Source organism: Python bivittatus, unplaced genomic scaffold (assembly GCF_059951505.1).
Source record: "Python bivittatus isolate LINGU-HERP-01145 unplaced genomic scaffold, Pbiv_v1 ctg000690_np1212, whole genome shotgun sequence".
NCBI classification, from domain to species: domain Eukaryota; kingdom Metazoa; phylum Chordata; class Lepidosauria; order Squamata; family Pythonidae; genus Python; species Python bivittatus.
Window position 1 is genome coordinate 4628622 of NW_028277096.1, and position 20801 is coordinate 4649422.

General features: G+C 38.8%; 1 protein-coding gene across 1 annotated transcript in view; it reads left to right on the top strand.

The window, feature by feature from the left end:
• HADHA (hydroxyacyl-CoA dehydrogenase trifunctional multienzyme complex subunit alpha) overlaps positions 1–20460 on the top strand; it is a 34160-nt gene extending 13700 nt beyond the window's left edge. Inside the window, exons 10-20 of the mRNA XM_007422351.3 lie at positions 1174–1230; positions 2832–2941; positions 6017–6151; positions 7178–7349; positions 7867–7953; positions 8453–8593; positions 10991–11059; positions 12571–12766; positions 18247–18361; positions 19181–19326; positions 20022–20460. Of these exons, the coding sequence (XP_007422413.1) occupies positions 1174–1230; positions 2832–2941; positions 6017–6151; positions 7178–7349; positions 7867–7953; positions 8453–8593; positions 10991–11059; positions 12571–12766; positions 18247–18361; positions 19181–19326; positions 20022–20173 (1380 nt within the window). The 3' untranslated portion in view covers positions 20174–20460. The remainder of the gene's footprint in view (positions 1–1173; positions 1231–2831; positions 2942–6016; positions 6152–7177; positions 7350–7866; positions 7954–8452; positions 8594–10990; positions 11060–12570; positions 12767–18246; positions 18362–19180; positions 19327–20021) is intronic.
• The last annotated feature ends 341 nt before the right edge of the window (positions 20461–20801 follow it).

The following is a 20801-nucleotide window of genomic DNA, read 5'->3' on the forward strand; positions in this document are numbered from 1 at the left end:
ACCATATCAGCATACTGGATACCCACTGATTTTGTAAAGCTGCTGTTTGATGGAAAAAGGCTACTTCATTGCCTTCAAGGAACTCAGCTTATGTTTATCTCAGTTTTGGTGGCTCTACAAGAAAGAGTCCTTTCCTGCTGCCTGGGAATATATTACTATATTTTTGTGAAAAGAAAAAGACCTTTTTATTTTACTAGGCATTTAAAACATTGTTTTGGGCTTTGAATTATATTTGCTGCTTGCTTTACTTTTGTTTAATGTGCTTCATCTTTTCTCCTTCCTGGTTTTACTAAGTACTGTTTTATTGCCATTTATTACATTGGTTATGTATTTAATTGATCTGTAGACATCCCAGTTTGGGAGGTTGTTTTGTTCAGTTTTTACTGATGAAGCAATTTTTGGGAAATCAAAGTATAAGGCGAAAAAAACCCTCTAAAATCTCAGTAGCTAGAGCTGCTTCTTTGGAGTTTTCTGGTCAAAAGGAATATTGTTGGGTGGACTGCAGTGTTGGAAATTTTATTTATGTAGTGGAAACTTCCTTTACCTTTGTTTCCCCTGCGTGTCTTCAGAATCTACCCTGGAAAGTTGAGGACTCTCAGGAGAAGATCTCAAGGATGCATGGAGGCTACAAGGGGAAGGAAGGATAATTTAAAAACTGCTAGTGCAGACATATGATTGGATCCTGCCCAATTTTGGTTTTTCTTTTTTCTTTTAAACTACAGTGAGCCATATATGTTGGATTAGAACTCCCATTATTCCCAACATACAGTACTTTACCTTTAGAGGCACAAAGTTGCAAAAAGCTAGATTACAGGTTTGGCATCCTCTTTGTATGCTCTTCAGAGAATTGCAAAATAAAGCCTGGATGCATTGCTTCGCTGAGTTGGTATTGGTGATGGAAATAGGGGGTTTTCTTTGCATTCCCCAAAGGTCCTATCTTCTGTGATAGAATCTTTTCTGCCAAGATAGTAAATAAACTCAGTAGCAATGTTTGGGGAGAATCAGAAGGGTAGGCAACACATCCTCCAACACTTGAAAGGTGAAATGGCTTTTGATGTGTTCTTTTTCTCTTACTGTTTTTAATGCTGTGTTTAATGTTTTTAGCTGTTATTGTAAACTACATTGAAGCATGGGCTAAACATACTTTGAAAAAATAATTTTTTCTTGGGTTAGGTTGTGAAGACTGGCTTGGAACAAGGCAATGAAGCTGGCTACCTTCTGGAATCCCAGGTAAAGAATCTTTGATCCACTGTTTTTAAAGTTTCAGGTGGTGCTTAAAAGGTGACTGGCTTAAATGTATGACAGGCTGGCAGTCACTCTTGTCTTGGTGCCATCTCTTGTCTTGGTACTACTAGAAGAACAGTTGGTGCATCTTCCAAAATTTGATCTTCAGAACCTGCCACTTTTGTTATAATGATCTTCTCATTATTGCCTGGATATTCTCTGCAGGTTGATTCTCAAATACCTCTATTTTATATCTACTGAATTAAGACATCTCAAAAGCCCTTAATTTCCCACCTCCTTGGCATTCTTTATGCTAAGAGAGAAAAAGATGCTATCATATGTTCAGAAACTGGTAGCACCAGGGATGGGGGCGGGGGGATCTTCCTTATTGGAGTAACATTGCTCTAAATATATTTTTCAGAGGTAACTTATCAGCAGCTGTCTAGAGTCTTTATCCTGCAGCCTTAGTAATATCCTCAAGTTTTCAGTGCAGGTTTGTTGCAGGTTTTCTTCAGAACTCATGGGCTTTTGGGAGGTCAGTTGCTCTCCCAGATTTAGCCACAATTCCCAGTTTTCCATCTTTTATTTCAAAAAAAGGAGCTAGTCTCTAGCCATACAAGCCAGAATATGAGATAGAATGTGTGATCCATCCCTTTATTTTGTAAGAAAAATCTGTTAGGCTTTTCATATATCACTGAACAAAAGTCCTTACAGTGATATAACACTGCTGTGATAAGAGAGTTCTTAAACTACTTTGATGCAAAATATCTGCTGCCTCATTAAAAAAAGAAAGAAAGCTTTTACAATCCAGTTGTTTGGCGTATAACACTGATTTTCACTTGTTCAGTTGCTTTCAAACCTTCGTCGGTCATTTTGATGATCATAGCCATACACTATGGGCCATAGATAGAAACCATGTTTGTAATATTTCTAACTCAGTGTATTTTAAAAATGGCAAGTATTACAACATTTTAGATATTACCCTCCAAATGCCTGCAGATCAATCTATTGTTATTTTATGCAAGTTTCAGCAGCCAAGAGACTGAATTACGCCAGCCTTGCAAGATTATCCAATATTGTTATATTCCTTTGTGGGTATAATAGTGGAATTTTCTATCATGGAATATGACACAAAGCAAGAAAGCACCCAGCAAGAAAAATAGGTATATCTGTTCTAATGGTATATTATATGCAGCCAAATTAAAATCACATCTTTATTTAAGCTTTTGTCTGGAAAGCTCCCTAAAGATGCCTATATTATTGGCTAAAGATATGTGTACTGCCACATTACTGCTGTTTACATGGATTTAGCACCAAGAGTATGTTAAACGCTATCATCACCAGGTAGCAGCAGTATAGTTCCTAAGCTAAGCCAGATGAAAAAATTAGCAAGTTTAGAGAGAAATATCAAGGGACTTGCACATGAATAGTGCAGTATTGTTCCTGGCCATTAATGCTAATTTTTAGCCAGTCCTCTGATGTGCACTTCTAGAATGCCTGTTTACTGTTGTTTGTTACTTGGGGATGGAATTATGATTCTGTGGCCAGTTCCTCTGAACATTTCTTTTTCATTTTCTCTCTACTTCTTCCATCCCCACCTCTTGCAGAAATTTGGGGAACTTGGGATGACTCCTGAAAGTAGGGCCTTAATAGGGCTCTACCATGGTCAGGTGCAGTGCAAGAAGAACAAGTTTGGGGAGACCAAGCAACCAGTCAAGTAAGTTCAATTATTTGAACAGCCTTCAGTTGGGCTGGCTAGAACAATTCTGTCCATTTGTAGGTAAAAGATGGTTTGCATTAATCACATGCAGGCCAGTTCAAAGGGCAGGAATGTCACCTAGCCAATTCAATCTGGTTTGAGAGGACTGGTTGTGAAATTGTTGTATGCATTTTAGGTAAGCCAAAACCTCCCATTTTTCCTGCTTGTCCCAGCAGGGTGGAAAGAGAGCCTTTCTGCTTTGCCTGAGATTGGGCTTTGCATGCACAGGCAAAGCCAGATTCCTGACAGGACCATGCTCAAAGCTTTCTATACAACCAGCTTGTCCACTGCAAAGCAGGGAAAAATGGGAGTTTATATCCTAACTGCATTGAAAATACTGGCATTCATGCAACTAATAAGATCTTCTGTTGATTCTTTTTTAATGAAACTTGAAATGCATTATTGTGGTTTGCAGAAGAACATTTCTCCCAAATGTTTATATATACATGCACCTGTTAATTTCAGTGCTCACAGTACTAATTTCAATAGGACTGTGAGCACAAAAAATGTATTGCATCAACCCAGCTTGAAGCAGAAGTGGCCATTGAGGTTAGGGATGTAGTTGATGCTTTTTAACTAGTAAATCATTTAAAATTGTTTTTAATTATCTGTTTGCTATATCAGCATTATTAAAATGGGGGAGTGTTAAATAAGTAAATTATATACTCTACGCACCCTTAGTTTTACCATCCACAATCAAGAGGAATACCAAATTATTTCTCCTTATATCTCAAACCACTGCATTTTTTTCAAGGGTTTCAGTTGATCTTTAGTTGAAGTGTCTTATTCACAGCCGTTTCCTGAATTTGTGATTTCAGGAGAAAAGTCAGTTCTGTTTTAAATTTTAGTTATTTGTAGTACCACAGCATTTGAGAACCCCTGGTTTATTTCTCTAGTTGTGTTTTTATTGTTGTAGAAAATAATACAGCTTTTTAAAAAGACATGCAGATACATCCTGATTGTTAATTACTTCAATCTTTCTCATTTTTAAGGGTTAATATCATAAATTATCAGAACTGGTTCTTGCCTAATTTAGATAATACCCTGGTCAAAGAGTGATTCAAATTTACCACAAAGGTGGTGGTATTTACTGGCTTGGATACATTTAAAAAAGAATTAAACAAGTTCATGGCAATAGCATACAGTGGGGCAAAAAAGTATTTAGTCAGCCACCAATTGTGCAAGTTCTCCCACTTAAAAAGATGAGAGAGGCCTGTAATTTTCATCATAGGTACACCTCAACTATGAGAGACAAAATGAGAAAAAAAATCCAGAAAATCACATTGTCTGATTTTTAAAGAATTTATTTGCAAATCATGGTGGAAAATAAGTATTTGGTCACCTACAAACAAGCAAGATGTCTGGCTCTCACAGACCTGTAACTACTTCTTTAAGAGGCTCCTCTGTCCTCCACTCGTTACCTGTAGTAATGGCACCTGTTTGACCTTGTTATCAGTATAAAAGACACCTGTCCACAACCTCAAACAGTCACACTCCGAACTCCACTATGGCCAAGACCAAAGAGCTGTCGAAGGACACTGGAAACAAAATTGTAGACCTGCACCAGGCTGGGAAGACTGAATCTGCAATAGGCAAGCAGCTTGGTGTGAAGAAATCAACTGTGGGAGCAATAATTAGAAAATGGAAGACATACAAGACCACTGATAATCTCCCTCAATCTGGGGCTCCACGCAAGATCTCACCCTGTGGGGTCAAAATGATCACAAGAACGGTGAGCAAAAATCCCAGAACCACACGGGGGGACCTAGTGAACGACCTGCAGAGAGCTGGGACCAAAGTAACAAAGGCTACCATCAGTAACACACTATGCTGCCAGGGACTCAAATCCTGCAGTGCCAGACATGTCCCCCTGCATAAGCCAGTACATGTCCGGGCCTGTCTGAAGTTTGCTAGAGAGCATTTGGATGATCCAGAAGAGGATTGGGAGAATGTCATATGGTCAGATGAAACCAAAGTAGAATGTTTTGGTCTAAACTCAACTTGTTGTGTTTGGAGGAGAGAGAATGCTGAGTTGCATCCAAAGAGCACCATACCTACTTTGAAGCATGGGGGTGGAAACATCATGCTTTGGGGCTGTTTTTCTGCAAAGGGACCAGGATGACTGATCCGTGTAAAGGAAAGAATGAATGGGACCATGTATCGTGAGATTTTGAGTGAACACCTCCTTCCATCAGCAAGGGCATTGAAGATGAAACGTGGCTGGGTCTTTCAGCATGACAATGATCCCAAACACCCCGCCCGGGCAACAAAGGAGTGGCTTCGTAAGAAGCATTTCAAGATCCTGGAGTGGCCTAGCCAGTCTCCAGATCTCAACCACATGGAAAACCTTTGGAGGGAGTTGAAAGTCCGTGTTGCCCAGCGACAGTCCCAAAATATCACTGCTCTAGAGGAGATCTGCATGGAGGAATGGGCCAAAATACCAGCAACAGTGTGTGAAAACCTTGTGAAGACTTACAGAAAACGTTTGACCTCTGTCATTGCCAACAAAGGATATATAACAAAGTATTGAGATGAACTTTTGATATTGACCAAATACTTATTTTCCACCATGATTTGCAAATAAATTCTTTAAAAATCAGACAATGTGATTTTCTGGATTTTTTTCCCCATTTTGTCTTTCATAGTTGAGGTATACCTATGATGAAAATTACAGGCCTCTCTCATCTTTTTAAGTGGGAGAACTTGCACAATTGGTGGCTGACTAAATACTTTTTTGCCCCACTGTAGCTATTGATCCTGGTAGCTATATGGTACTTTCAGAATCAGAGTATTCTTCTGATAATGGTTAGGATGATCTACTTGGCTACTGAGAACATCAGGGTCCTAGACCAAATGGGCTAATAGTTTGATTCAGGTGGTTTTATGACTATTTCTGTATTGCTGGAGTTTGATTCCAAGAGGGATTAATGAACACTGTACATTGTTGGCTTACCTGAAATTACTTTCTGGAGTCTGTAGCAAAGAGAAAATGAAAATTCCCTTTGAAGTTTTCTTGATCCCCTTTTTGTGCAGGAAACTTGCTATCCTGGGAGCCGGTTTGATGGGTGCAGGAATTGCTCAGGTTTCTGTGGAAAGGGGACTTAAGATCTTGATGAAGGACACCACCCTGGATGGCTTGAGCAGGGGACAGCAGCAGGTCTACAAAGGGTAGGTTCACTTAGGATCTAGCATCTGGTGTATTTGCAGCCTGGAGGGATTTGAATCCTGGTGTAACTTCAGCCCTGAAATAACCACTTCCAGCTGTTCCAGTGCTTTTGAAGCAGTAATATGCAAAATTCTTTCCCCTCTTATTGCTAAGTGTGTCTTGACGGCTCTTCATGTCATAAATGTATAGGCTGAAGTTCTCAGAGTAGCAAATGTGACTCTAACAATCTCTTTTCATTCCAGCATTTCTTGTTTTGGAATTCAATATCTTTGTGCATGACTCTTTCCCAATGATCTTTAGAAGCTGCTGGCATTGCTGAAGAGCTGTTATCTTTTCTCAGTTACTTAGAGAACCATCTCTTTTTCTAAATTAGTTTAGGCTTGGGGAGATCTAAATGTATTTGGCAATAAAATGTCGGTTGACAGAAGATTCTTAAAACAATGACACATTCTTGTCATACCCTACAATGGTCATCTTACAAGATTTTTTATAAGTGGAGTATCTCTCCCAGATGTCATTTTATTTTGGTTTAGTTTAGTTTGACAAGCTTCCTCTTACTATTCTTCCTCTCCTTTTTAGGAGGGTATCCAGCTAATGGCCAGGATTAATACTTGCATTTGGCAAAATGTTTGGAAACAAAGCTATTTAAAAGTGCACTGCTAGCCCTCAAATTCTTCGTTGTTTAGTTTTGCTTCTTTGTTTTGTTGTGTGTTGATCAGTATATATATTTCCAAGCTGGCTACCAAAAATTGCAGTAAAAGGATAGATTTCAGAATTAAAACAAAAAACTAAAATCATATTTTAGCTGTGCTTAAAAATAATAAAACCTAAGACTAAAGTTAAAAAGCAATCTGCTTCTAAAAAATAGAGCTGTTTTTACTTAGTGTTTGAAAGATCCTTCAAAGCTTAAGACAAGCTTTCCTCACTGTAAAAGAAATTATGAATGTGGACAGTTTCTTCACAATTAGGCTTTCCCAAACAGCTTATTTTCAAACTTCCCACCCTCTCCACCCTAATACTTTTCTCAGCTTAAATGATAAAGTGAAAAAGAAGAGTTTGACATCATTTGAGAGAGATAAGATCCTAAGTGACCTTACGGGGCAGCTGGATTACAAGGACTTTGGGAAGGCTGACATGGTCATTGAAGCTGTCTTTGAAGACATCAACATCAAACACAAAGTGCTGAAGGAGGTGGAAGCAGTAAGTAGGAACTCATGGGCAATAGGCATGATGGGACTGTGAGATGCATTTGAATGTCTTTGGGATGTCTCCCACTTCCTATTTTCCCATATAAAGTTTTCCACCTCATTCCTTTGCAAGTGCTGAGGACATTGGAGGATTATGTTGATCTTGGGGCACTTACCAGGCATGCCCAGCTCTGGACAGTAATCATTTCCTATAACTGCCTGGAAGTATCTCCATTCAGTCCAGCCAGATGACTCCATCAGTCAACATTATAGCTGTGGGAGTCAGAGAAAGGATGATTACTGTAGGGATGTGAATCCTCACCCTTTTGCTTGCTTTCTGGCAAGTACGACCAAGACCTGTCTAGTGCCCAAGCACATGGCTGCACCAGGGCCTTTATGGGATACTCGGTCCTCAAATCACATATTATAGTGGAAAGAGGGAGGTTTAGTTTCTTCTTGATATAAGATTGCTGTAGCCATAATGATGTACCCTCCTTCTCCCAAATGTAATATTTGCTTTGTCTTCCCAGCTGGTCCCTCCTCATTGTATCTTCGCCAGCAACACATCTGCTCTCCCCATCAGTCAGATAGCTGCAGCCAGCAAAAGGCCAGAGAAGGTGAGTTCAGTGTTTTTATAGGATATATTGAACACCTATTGTTAAGCAAGATCTCTTCATCTCCATTTTCCCCACAACGTATCTTAATCTTGTTGGAATACCAGCATTGTATTTGCAAGGCACCTATTGTGATATTGAGCTTTGACCTCTCTCATAAAGTAGGGATATTTATTTGCTTTAAATGCCTTGGGCCCATTAGATCTCTGCTCTCATTCTGTGATACTGCATACTACAGCAAATGGGTTTTAAAAAAATATTGGTCTTTGGCTTTCATTTGTGAGAAGTTTGTTCCAGCATCACCTAAACAAGTACAGCAGCCTTTTCTGCTGGAGCAGTTTAAAGGAGTAAAAATCTTACACACAGAATTAGGCTTAGTTTTAATTAGGTTTTGGTTACCTCTGTGTAAGGGATTTGAGGGTTTCCACTTTGCAGCATATTGTGAGCTCACGGTATGCGAGGGTCTTAATTCTTTTCCATTTTACCTTCTTGTGTGCTTCAGGTGATTGGGATGCATTACTTCTCTCCTGTTGACAAGATGCAGTTGCTAGAGATCATCACTACTGACAAGACATCCCAGGACACAGCAGCCTCTGCTGTTGCTGTTGGTCTCAAGCAAGGAAAGGTCATCATTGTGGTGAAGGTGATTATGATTTTTATGAAAAATACACAAGGCTTCCAGTGGAATTATCACTTTGAGCAAGAATAGCTAGGATTAAATTTTTTGTTCTAAATTAATGAATGAGTAGGCTGTGAGAATTGAGAGGCCAAGTAAAGTATCAGCCGTGTTCTTCACACGAAGCTTGCTGCAGATGCACAGAGGACTTTCACAAGAGCCGAAGAAGCCCAGTTTTTTTAAAAGACATATATAGAAATTTTATCAAAATTACAATAAAAACTAATACAAATTAAAAAAAGTAAAAGAATAAAAAGAAAAAATAGAAGGTGCAGAAAAGAAGAAAAAATAGAAAAATAGAAAAAAAAATAAGGATGTAGTAAAGAAAAAGAAAATAAATATATAAAGAAATGACTTCCCCCTTCATCACAAGTATAAACAATTTTAATAACTTATCACCTTATCTTAAAATACAACAAATGATCTCTTCTTCCCGTATCCCATCTCTTATCTATAAACAAATCCTTAACACCTCATCATTTCAGTCCTGATGTCAGCAAAAGTCCATTAAGGGTTACCAGAGATAACAAAATATCTATTTTAACCTCAATCAAATAAACCAACTTGATATTCCTTCCTTTTACTTCTAACAATCTTGATCTTTACTTCTTTCAAATAATGTCCTAGAATTCGATTTCCTTTCATTTTTTCTTTATCCATTCTCACAAAATTCTTCAAAGCTTTAACAAGTCTCTTTTCTAAATCCAGTATAGGAAAATTATCCAGATCACTCTCTTGGTTTGTTATTTGTATATTCCTTTTAATTATTAAGACATCAGCTGGTTTCTTTTGTATGTCCAATGTAACATCTTTTTCCATGTCATTATTATAGCCCGTCATTTTTAAATCCATTTTCAAATAAGTCTCAATCTTGTCAGGTAAAACTTGTTCCTTTCCAAAACATCTGTTAAACACGGTCTATCTATAGAGCAGACACTCTTATAATTAACTTCTGGGTCCATTGTTCAAAAATATCCTTCAAATGTCCAGTGTTAAAATATTTTGCTTCATTCTGTATTTCTAAGTCGAGTCTGAATGTTCTTCCCCTTTAATTGTAATCTTTAGTTCCTTCTAGTTCCCTCTACTGTCCAATTTTTTAACATAAATTTTATTAAAAGTTTTATGTTTTCTTTAAAACATAAAAACTAACACAAACTAATAGAGAATAAAGAAAACAAAGAAAAAGAAAAGACAAAAGTGCAGAAAGAAAAGATAAAAAGAAATAGAACCTTCCAGTTTCCTTTGCAGGAAGATAAAAGTTATCTCTTACTCTATGATTACAAAAAAAGCTTACCTTTTTCTTTTGTCCAGTTTTTCTAATCATCAGAACCACAAATCATATGTGCATTTTTTTCCGTTTCATGCAAAAAGTCTATAAGGGGATTCCAGTCAACCATAAATGTAGTTATTGTTTTTTCTCTAATCAAAGAAGTCAATTTAGCCATCTTTGCAAGTTCCATCATCTTCACCAATGGCACCAAGTGTCGAACTTTTCCACTTTTGAGCATATAATATTCTCACTTTAAACTTGTATTTAAAACTTTTTTTGCTAAGGATTGAGGGAAACTCACCCGGTGCTGTAAAACTAAGTTTCCTAATAGCTGAAAAGCAGTTAACAAACAATTTCTAAAAGTGATTAGAAAAGGAAGTATGTGAACCCAGTGTCCTGTCAAAGGGGCTGACTATGGTTTGAGCAAGATGGCTATTCCCTCATGTCTCAGAGCTCTAAACCTGCCAGGAATGGCTGTCTTGCAGTCTCTTGTGAGGAACAGCTGCCTGGAGCACTTGTGGGCAATCTCAAGTCCTCTCCTTGTCCAGAGAGGAATTACGAAGAACTGGTTTCAGTCATTGGCTCCACTTTTTGTGGAGCTGTCTTCAGTCCACCATTTCTTCCTTGGAAGCCCAAAGAAGCCTAGATTTTGTGCTATTCTTGGTGGTGCAAAATAACTTTTTTATGAACCAGTTATTTGTCTGCTTTGACCTAATACTTCTAAGAGCTCACGAAGAGGTCACCAATGTCAGTCTTAGGCCAAAGCTTAACCCTTTTATACTTAAATGTAGAATATGAATGATGTGCATAAAAACAAAATTATATTAATAATAATCAGATAAATCCATATTACTTGGGATCTCAGTCTAAATTCCTGTTTAGCCCATACCACTAAAAAGTTGGTCTAAACAAGAATTTTTGCCACAGGTATACATGAGAATCTCTGGAGAACTGCTGCTATGGGTTGATGAAATACCGTATTACAAGAAAATCTGCATCTATCAATGTGAACTGATGAGGGAAGGCTAGTTAGATTCTTTGCTGTCTCATTTTCCTTAGCAAACTTACTTCATATTTCTGTTCCTCCTCCGCAGGATGGCCCAGGATTCTATACAACTAGGTGCCTTGCACCCATGTTGGCTGAAATTGTCCGTGTCATCCAGGTTGGTGTCTGTTGCAAACAGCTGGGGTTCTGGAGAGTACTTTTATGGATTGGATGGGATGATTCAATTCTGTGAAAAGATGTTCACCCCATTTCAGGTCCTACTGATAATATAAAGAGTGTTTGAATTAACAAATAACATCAAAGTTATTTGAGTCAGAAAGGGAATTTTCAGGCTGCGTGGGTTCCTTGTATCTTAACTAATTACTGAATTCCATAATTCAGAACCTTGTATCAGCTGTTGAGTATGAAGATGGTAATTTGGGATTGCTTTGCTACCTGCATGAGAATGGATGCACAAATTCAGTCTTTCAAAATGATCAGGTCAGAAATGCTGTAGAAGAGTGGCAGGATCTGAAACAAGCAGTTCATGCTATAAAAAACCTCAAATATGACTGAGCTCAAACAGTTCACCGTGGAGGAATGGGTCAAAATTCCTACACACTAGTGTGCAGGACTGATAACCAATTATAAGAAGCATTTCGTTGCAGTCGCTCCAACTACTGGGGATGCAGCCAGTTAGTTCAACAGGTGATTACTTTTTCAGACTAGCAAATTATGTTGATTGACCTTGTTTATATATAAATGACCCAAGCATTAAATTATGGTGTATTTGTTCATTCACACTACCACAGGAAATTGATAAGATTCAGTGGTAAACATTCAGTCAAAAAAAGGACTAAATACTTTTTCACAGAAGTGTGTGTAATTGGATGGATAAGCTCAGGTTCATTGTCTTTACTGTTGGGGCTTTTAAGTAACACCAAGTGAAACTGGGACAAAATAGGGCAGTGCTGATTATAGCTTGCTCATAAGCTGTACACTGGGATCATCCAGTGACAAATCAGTGTTAAGAGTTATGGAGATTAGGAACACTAATTTGAGAGGGAGGAGGCTGGCAATCTTCTTGCTGATATTGTTCATCAGTCAAGAGACAGAAATCATTGACTACAGACAGTCCCCTACTTGCAAATTTTCATGTTGCGAACTTTCATCGATACGAACAGGATGGACCCGGAAGTCAGAACTGGAAGTCAGGAGAAGGCTGGAAAGGGTTAGTTTACAGCACATGGCAAAGTAACCCTTTCCCACCTTCTCCAGCCTTCCGTCTGCATTTGAGGTTTGCACTGGAGTTGGAGTTCCCAGAAAGGGTTAGTTTATGCACTCTGTCACCAGGTGCGGCAGGAGAGGGGGCGGTGGCAGAGGACAGGGGAGAGGGGACGGAGGTCTCCTGCCTTGCCCGGCAATAGAACATGCTGCGCCCCACTGGCCCTGCCTCCTGCCTCCGCCTTTTTTTTTTTGCTTGTTGGATTTATGAACAAAATGGACTTACAAACAGCCTCTTGGAATGTAACCCGTTCATAACTAGGGGACTATCTGTATTGCAGATCATCGAACAATCTACCACCAGAATTTGATCTACCTTCACCCTGTTCCAGTAACTAGCAAAGAGTAGTATATGTTCCATTTCTTTCTCTCAAAGCATTTTTTTTTCAACTCGGTCTTCTGCAGGAAGGTTTTGATCCTAAGAAAGTGGATTCCCTTTCCACTGGTTTTGGCTTCCCTGTTGGAGCTGCTACTTTGATTGATGAAGTTGGGGTTGATGTTGCCACTCATGTTGCTGAAGATCTTAGCAAAGCTTTTGGTGAACGGTTCAAAGGAGGGGATGTGGAGCTATTAAAAGCCATGGTAGACAAGGGCTTTCTAGGTAAGTGTTGCAAGCTGAACAGGAACTGTGGAACTTTCTGCAGTTCAATCTTATGTACCAGCAGCATGCAATAAACAGTTGTTCTTCACTTGTTCTTTGCTTGTTTCCATTGGTTTCCAAATGCCTCATGCCAAATGGTCCTGGGTGAAAACAAGCATAGAGAGGGGGAGCCTGGCCTGGCATTAGCTTCCAGGGGCCAAAAGACTGAGGATCAGTGGAGGGATATGGTCTGTGGATGGACGTCTGTGGGATGGCTTGTTTCCCTTAAGACACTTCTCAAATCCAGCTGCCACTCATTCTGTTCCTCCTTCCTAATAGAAAGAGCCCAGAATTTGAATTGCATTGCCAACTGATACCAGCCCTGGAAGAGAGGTTGTATATTGTAGTTTTTGTATGGAAAGTAATTATAAACTGCTTTGTGCGTCAGTCATGCATAGTAAAGATTGATATGACAGGACAGTGTCACTTTTCCCCAGGGCTGCAACTTCCTTCTGCATGAAGAAATCCACTGGGTCTCAGCTGTCTCTGAAATCAGTTTGAAAACAAAGATGAGCCCCTGGAAAGATGGCTTATCTTTGTCAGACCCAATGTTTCCACCATTTTAAGCCCTGCTTCCTCATAGTAACTTGATATCCTTTGCATTGGCCTATACTGCTATAAGGAAAGCAGTGACTGTGGATATCCTGGATCAGACTTTATTTCCATCAAGCATTAGAGCTGGTCCCAGTCTCTGGGTTCATCTCTTCATTCTAAAAGTAATTTGGGATATGGCTGAGTAAACAGGTTTCTAATGACTTGGTTAACCTGTATATTGTTAGCGTTATGACAGTTGTTGCCATAGAGATGAATGCATGAGTTAAGTCACTTATTGAACTTGTCTGGGCTGGGGATCCACTTGACTTCAGGTTCCGTAGACGTGATGCGGTAGAATTGCTGTTGCTGCTACTGTTGGCCACATGGATAGTGGATTGTATATGGGTGTGTGCGTGCATGGGTGTGTAACCATAAAACTATATAAAGGTTTCTGGTAAATGGGCACAATTTGGTTTGCTGAAAAGAGTATCTTAAACACACACCCATCTACAGCTAACAGTGGAGAGGAAAAAAAATACATTGACATTTTTTGTTTGTTTTATTTTGAGACAGTGGAATAATCACAGATTCTATACAGTCCATACCTGATGCTGAGTGACTGCAGCTTCTCAAATAAGCTTTTAAAATAAATAAGGTTTTTAAAATCCATCTTCTGGGTTTAAAGAATCCCAGATTCTTTAAAAAATCCCAGGTTCTTGCACCATTTATATTTTTGATCTCTTATACTAAGCCTTTTCTGTTTTACTAAAGAGCATTATGTGAAAGCTTATTGATCAAAACCTTTACAAGTAGGGGAATCAATAGCTATATTGTAAGGACCACAGCATTTGGAAGGTTGTGACCTGGAATGTAAGAACAGTAAATGGATATATGAAACGAAAGAAAAACAGATAGGTTGCGTGTCTGTGAAACCAAGAGAAAGGGGAAGGATCTAATAGAACTAAATGCAGTGGAGTTGAATACCTGCAGAGAAGAGGTAGATGTAATCATGAATGTAAGGGATAAAATGTATGACAGAAAGTATGAACTGGTGTAATCAAGGTTTTATTTATTATTAGATTTGTATTCCACCTTTTGTGCAACTCAAAGCAGGATACATAATGCTCTTGCCTCCTACTTTCCCCATAACAATAATCCTGTGAGGTGGGTTGGGCTGAGAGAAAGTGACTGGCCCAAAGTTACCCAGACAGTTTTCATGCCTAAGGGAGGATCAGAACTCACAATCTCCCAGTTTCTAGTCCAGCAACTTAACCACTACACCAAGCTGGCTATCAAGTTGTTGTGGGTACATATGACTGTAAGAGTCTATAGGCTGGTGATAATTAGATGTTATGGTCCAGTGAATGGTGATAATGGACAAATCAGAGAGGAGTTTGGGGAAAAACTGCAACGTTCTGAATAAATGCAATCTAGAAGAATTCTATTAGGTGACATGAATGGATGGGCAGGTGGAAATGAGAAAATACAAAAATAGCTATAGCTATTGGACTATTTGGAGACCTAAGAATGAATGAGAATGGTGATTGTTACATAGTTACTTGCTTAGAAAATGTCTGTTTTGAATACATGCATCAGTTTATTCATGCACAGACATGGAAAATAAATAGCATAATTTGTTTATGATGATTGCAAGTTACACATGATGATTGCATTGTGTCAGTGGTGAGAAAGAATTTGTGTATCTTGGTTGAATAGTTATTAAAGATGGGAAAATGGAATGTTTTAAATGTGTGTAAATGCTGGTAATAAAGTAGCAAGTAGCGTGTGGTCTGTTGCAAAGAATGAATATTTGCTGGAAGAACTGAAAACAGCAATTATAAGAGCATGCTTCTCCTGGCTTTGTTATATGGAAGTTAGAGTTGGATATGTCAGGAGAAGCATGGAAGTAAGTTAAATGTGGTAGGAATAGATTACTTAGGAAGTGTGCTTGTGGTTAAACAAGGAGAAGATCAAGAATGAGTGGATGCTGTCCGGTGTGAGTCATAGTTGACTGAAGACGTCTCCATGAACAAGCAGAGATGATGACCACTGTGAAGACTGAAGCACTGGCAAGTAGACCGGTCCTTAGAATCTCTCTGGAGCAAGAGAGAACGGGAGATTGCTCACAAGTGCTCTGAATGGCAGCTCTTCACGAGGAGACCATAAAACAGCGGTTTCCCTTGGGTTTGAGCAGCAGAGCCTTTGATAAAGACACTAAGCCAGCCAAATTCACTAATCACATTCAGAAATGTTCAATGTAACCACTTTATGGATATTAGAGACCTTCAAAATGGTGAGCTTAATTGGACACCTGGTGAGTTTTACTTTTTTCTTTGATTTAAGAAATTTTAATTGATTTAAACTTAAGAGTTTAAAATAATATACAGTTGGCAAAAAGCAAAAATGGATTTTGATTTAAGAAAGTTTTAAATGGATTGGGAGACCAAAGAGATTTGGAATATTGGTTAATTTTGCTATAAGATTTGAAACAGGTATATAATTAAATATATTTGTGGGAAATGACTGAAACAGAACTAAACCCACATTAGGAACTCAAGCTTGATGAGGGTTGCAAATGGACACTAGAGGGAACTAAAGGACCAAACAGAAAAGAGTTAAAATGGCTAAACTGGCTGTAACATTTTCTTGTCTTAAAGAGTCCTTTGAAAAATGGACTGAGATATTAATAACCAATATCTCAGAAAGGATAGAGATTTCAATGGATAAACTTTTAGAAGTTGATGAGAAAAATTCTAAAAAAACTTTTACCTGACATAGACATTATAGAGTTTGAAGGCATGGAAGACAACAAAATTGAGATTACCAAAATGGGAATACAAAAGACAAATTAAGAAAAGGATGTGGAACAGCTGCGACAAGAAATCCTGGACGATGCCTCTTTGTAGAATTTACAAAGGCTGGCGAAAGCTTTGAAGACTCCTTTTAAACGCCAAAGAGTGATGAAAGGTCAAATCCTGCAATGCCATTGGAATGATTTAAAGATCAAGATTGTGCAGAGCAAAAAGAAGGAATATAAAGTTGCACTATTTGACCAGGGATAAACTATTTGCTTGATACTTCTGGTAACTCCTAATGGACTTTTTTGCTGAACTAGGACTGAAAAGTTGACGATTTCTGGATTGCATATATATAAAAGTTAGGCTATGGGGAGAAGAGTTTTTTTTATTTGTAACTTCAAAAGAGGGTGAAAAGTTACTATATTAGCTTATGCTCGGTGCGATGAAGGTTGGAAGCCACTTCTTTATCATTGTCTTTCTTGCCTTTTTCTTCTCTCTTCTACTTTTTTCTTTTTCTTTTCTTTTTCTTTTTTCTGTACCTTCTGAACTTTTTCTTTTTTATTCTAGTTTAGTCTGTGTTAGTTTATACTATGTTTATTAAAACTTCAATAAAATTATTTTTAAAAGAGAATGAGTAGATGGTGAATGAATGTGTATTGAATATAAAAGTGAGTGACTTGTATGAAATAAATACACTGAAAAACTTTGGCCATGCAGAGAGAATTAATGAGAATTGAATTCCAGAACAAATGTAGGAAGGAAGAATGGGGGGGAAATCAAGGAAGTTGTAGTTGGATGGAGTTGATGAGATCCTTAGACAGCACCAAAGGCAATGTATGAATGGGTGCATAGATGTGGTAGAATCAAGGATGGTTTGGAAGCATAGAAGGATATAGTGAGAAGTGTTGATATAAACTAGATTTAGTTGTGTTCCCTTTTCTTCCTTTATGGCTTAATTACTTTGGGTTACTCTTTCTAATAGTAAGAATATAATGTGATGGGTATGCAGGTGCAGAAGAACTTATTAATGGAGAGGACTTATTGGATCAGGTTTGTCTGTCTCCCACAAACTGCTGATCTCCTAGACAGCCAGAGTGGGTAAACTGACAGCAGTTGTCTCTCTGTGACTTTTCTTAATGGAACCAGTGGCTGTGGGTGTGATGCTAGACAATGGCTTGCAGAGATTCTTGGAATCTCATGCAGTTGTTTGCAGTTCCTGACAGCTATCCCTGATTTGTGTGATTAAGGTTCAGTTGCCTTGATATTTATGTCTGATCAGAAGGTTAATAACCACATTGGAGTTGGTGTGGGTGATGGAAAGTTATAAATTCCCATCTACAAATTGTACAAAGTTTCCCTTAGTCCCAGCCTGGAACCTCCATTCTAGTGGGTCATGTGGGGAGATGTCTGACAGCATTACCTTATCATCTCATTAGGGTAGGAGGGAGCCCTGGTAATGCCCAATATGTGGGAGTAGATTGTGTACCATGATACCTGAAAGTTGTTACTTGAAAACCACTGTGTCATGTGACAGTGAATTCTATACAGGTAATCCTTGCTTACCGACCACAATTGGGACCAGTAACTCCTTTGCCAAGTGCCATGGTCGCCAAGTAAAACATCACGTGACTGTGCCAGACTTACCACCTCACTTCCGCTTCCATCATTAAGTGAATTACTATGGTGGTTAAGCAAGACATCACATGACCATGACTTGCGATTTCACTTCTGCCTTCTCCATTAATTTTGCTTGATAGAAGCTGGTTGTGAAGCATGTGAATTGTGATCCTGTGACCATGGGATGCTGTGACAGTTGTAAATATGAGGATTGGTTGCAAAGCTTTTTTCCCCAACTGTCATCACTTCGAACGGTTGCTAAACAAGCCATTCAGTAAGCAAGGCCTACCTGTAGATTATATGGAGGGAAATGACCATAGCATTTTGTGATAAAGGAATATTTTCCCCACTCCCTACCCCATTCCTCTTTCCACAAGCTTAGAGTCTCTTTTTGAGCTTCCCTATATTTATCTTTTCTGATCAATGTTTGCCTCTTTTGTTATTAAGTGCCTCCTCATTCTTTTCCACTACCCTCTATCTTTTATTTGACAGGTCGCAAAGCAGGAAAAGGGTTTTATATTTACAAGGAAGGTGTAAAGAAACGGGATCTCAACACTGGAATGAATGAAATTCTAGAGAGATTCAAAGTGGCTGCCAAGCCAGAAGCGTAAGTGGGAAAAGAGAGATTTCCCAAATAGACAGAGCATTCCAGAATAAGGCTTGATTGCTGGCTCTCCTTATTCCCTGCATAGACGGTATATAAATACATAACAGGCACCTTATGGAAACTGAGCATTGTCCATTTAAGCCCAATTTATTCTACTCTGACTGGCAATATTTCAGATAGATGGAGCTTTCCCCAAATTTTTCTGTCTGAAATCTGTACACATTTTCGCATGCAGAATATCCCAGAACTGACCCAGGATCATTTACATTGAAAACCTAGTCCATTAGTTTGTATGGTTCCCAAAATAATAGAATCAGATGCAGGAGAAGTGGAATTGTGTCTGGTGTGAACAGACTGCACTAGAAACAACATGTTCAACCAAGGAATTCTCAATTCCGGAACTAGACTAATAGTCCTTCCATATATAAATTCATATATAAAACCATGCTGGTTTTCACCTAAGTTCCATTCATTTTAATAGATTAAAATTCCATTCATTTTAATAGATTAAATGTAGGATTCAGAAATCATGACAAATTTTATTATATTGCAAATTTAGATTTTCCACTAGGAAAATTAGGTCTGCTTTCAACCTGGTCCCCTTCTGCAAAAGAAAAAAAAGGCCTTGGCCATCACCTGCTTTCTGAAATCCAGGTAACTAAAAACCCTTGGGACTTGTCTGCTCTGCCACTGGATAATGGTCCCCATCCTCTTTACTCATGAGAGGCCTTTCCATGTCACTGACTTGCACCTGTTTCAGCTGCTAGGTTTCTAATCTATCTGTGAGGGTGGCAAATGTGTTACTGCTTCCCTTCCCAGGTCCACAAAGGAAGATATCCAAATGCGTTTGGTGACTAGGTTTGTGAATGAAGCCATTTTGACCTTACAAGAGGGCATCCTCAGCAACCCTGTGGAGGGGGACATTGGGGCTGTATTTGGACTAGGCTTCCCACCATGCCTAGGAGGTGAGTGTTGTCATTCAGCAAGGAATTAATCAGTCCCTTTTATATAGCCAGGAGGGTTGGTAACAATATTAACAATGGAAAAATCTCACAAGCAGCTTTTGAAGTGGTAATAATTAGGGTTCCATTTTCTCAGTTGTTAGTGCAGAATTAGCAGCAGGATTGCCTTATGCTACAGTATACCTGCTTCCATAAGGAAGTACTTCTTGAGCTCTTGCAAAGAGGCCTGAAATATTCAAAACATGGAAATCTTTCTTAGCAGAAACAATACAAAATTAACCAAAATTAACCTGTATTCTTGAGGATTAGCAGAAACTGGCATTACGGTCAAACTGTGGCTCCAGTACCTGCTCTCCAGGGATAGGTGTAAGCAACCTGGTGTCATTGATGTGTTGAACTGCATTTCTCATTGTTTCATGCCATTCATTTTGCTGCCTAAGGTTGATGTGGTAGCTGAAGTTTATAACCTCCAGCGGAACTTGATTGCTTACCCTGTTATGTAGTCCTGCACCCACTCATTATTCCCCTTCCAAATTATATTTTCTGTCAGATTCCTAGAGATGTTTGTAACCATTTCATTTAACATACAATGGCAGTCAAGGCCAGCATTATGAAATATTTTTGGTGTAAGGACCACTTTGTTTAGGAAATCTTATCTTCTCCTCTTCCCTCCCTCACTTCTGTGAATGTTGTGTCAGGCCCTTTCCAATATGCAGACCACTATGGGGCCCAGCGGCTCGTGGACTGCATGAAAAAGTATGAAGATATCTATGGGAGCCAATTCACACCGTGCCAGTTGCTGCTTGACCATGCCAAGGACTTCAAGAAATTTCACAAGAGAACTGCCTGAATTTGCATCTGTTAACCTAAAGGAAAAGGGGAAGACCTGCAAGAGATCTTCGTATCGGAGGGCTCTGGGTTTTAACTCTTTAAGTGCCTTAGCTGTTCAGGCACTACTTGTCCTGATCCACCCCTCACCAGGCTGAATGTTGATTTCCCATTATCGCAAGAAAGAATGGGTAGGTTTCTGCTGTATGGTACTTTTCAGTCCCATTACCAGGAACTACTCGTGAGAAAGCATATGTACCTTGCACAGAATTCATGAGAATAAATCCTAGTGTATTGTTCTGTACATAATCTTGTCATTCATTCAAGGTTAGAACTGGTGTTAAAATGTTGGGTGGATGAAACAAAGTTCAGTAGAGGCTGAAACCTCTGAGGGATTCTGCGCTGTGATAAGGTTATTTTATCAAGGTCATTTGAAAATCTCCAGAGCAATCTGGAGAGCCTACCATTGGTGTAGGTAAGTCTCCAATAAATCTGAGAATGCAAGGATTTGCAGGATGGGGTCAGGATCTTGCCAGTACTAGAGATTATGAAGTTTTGCATACAGTTTCTGTGCTATATCCCAGGTAAAACACAAAGACAGACTACATAAGATGTGCACAAAATATATACAAAATGTACACAGAACATCA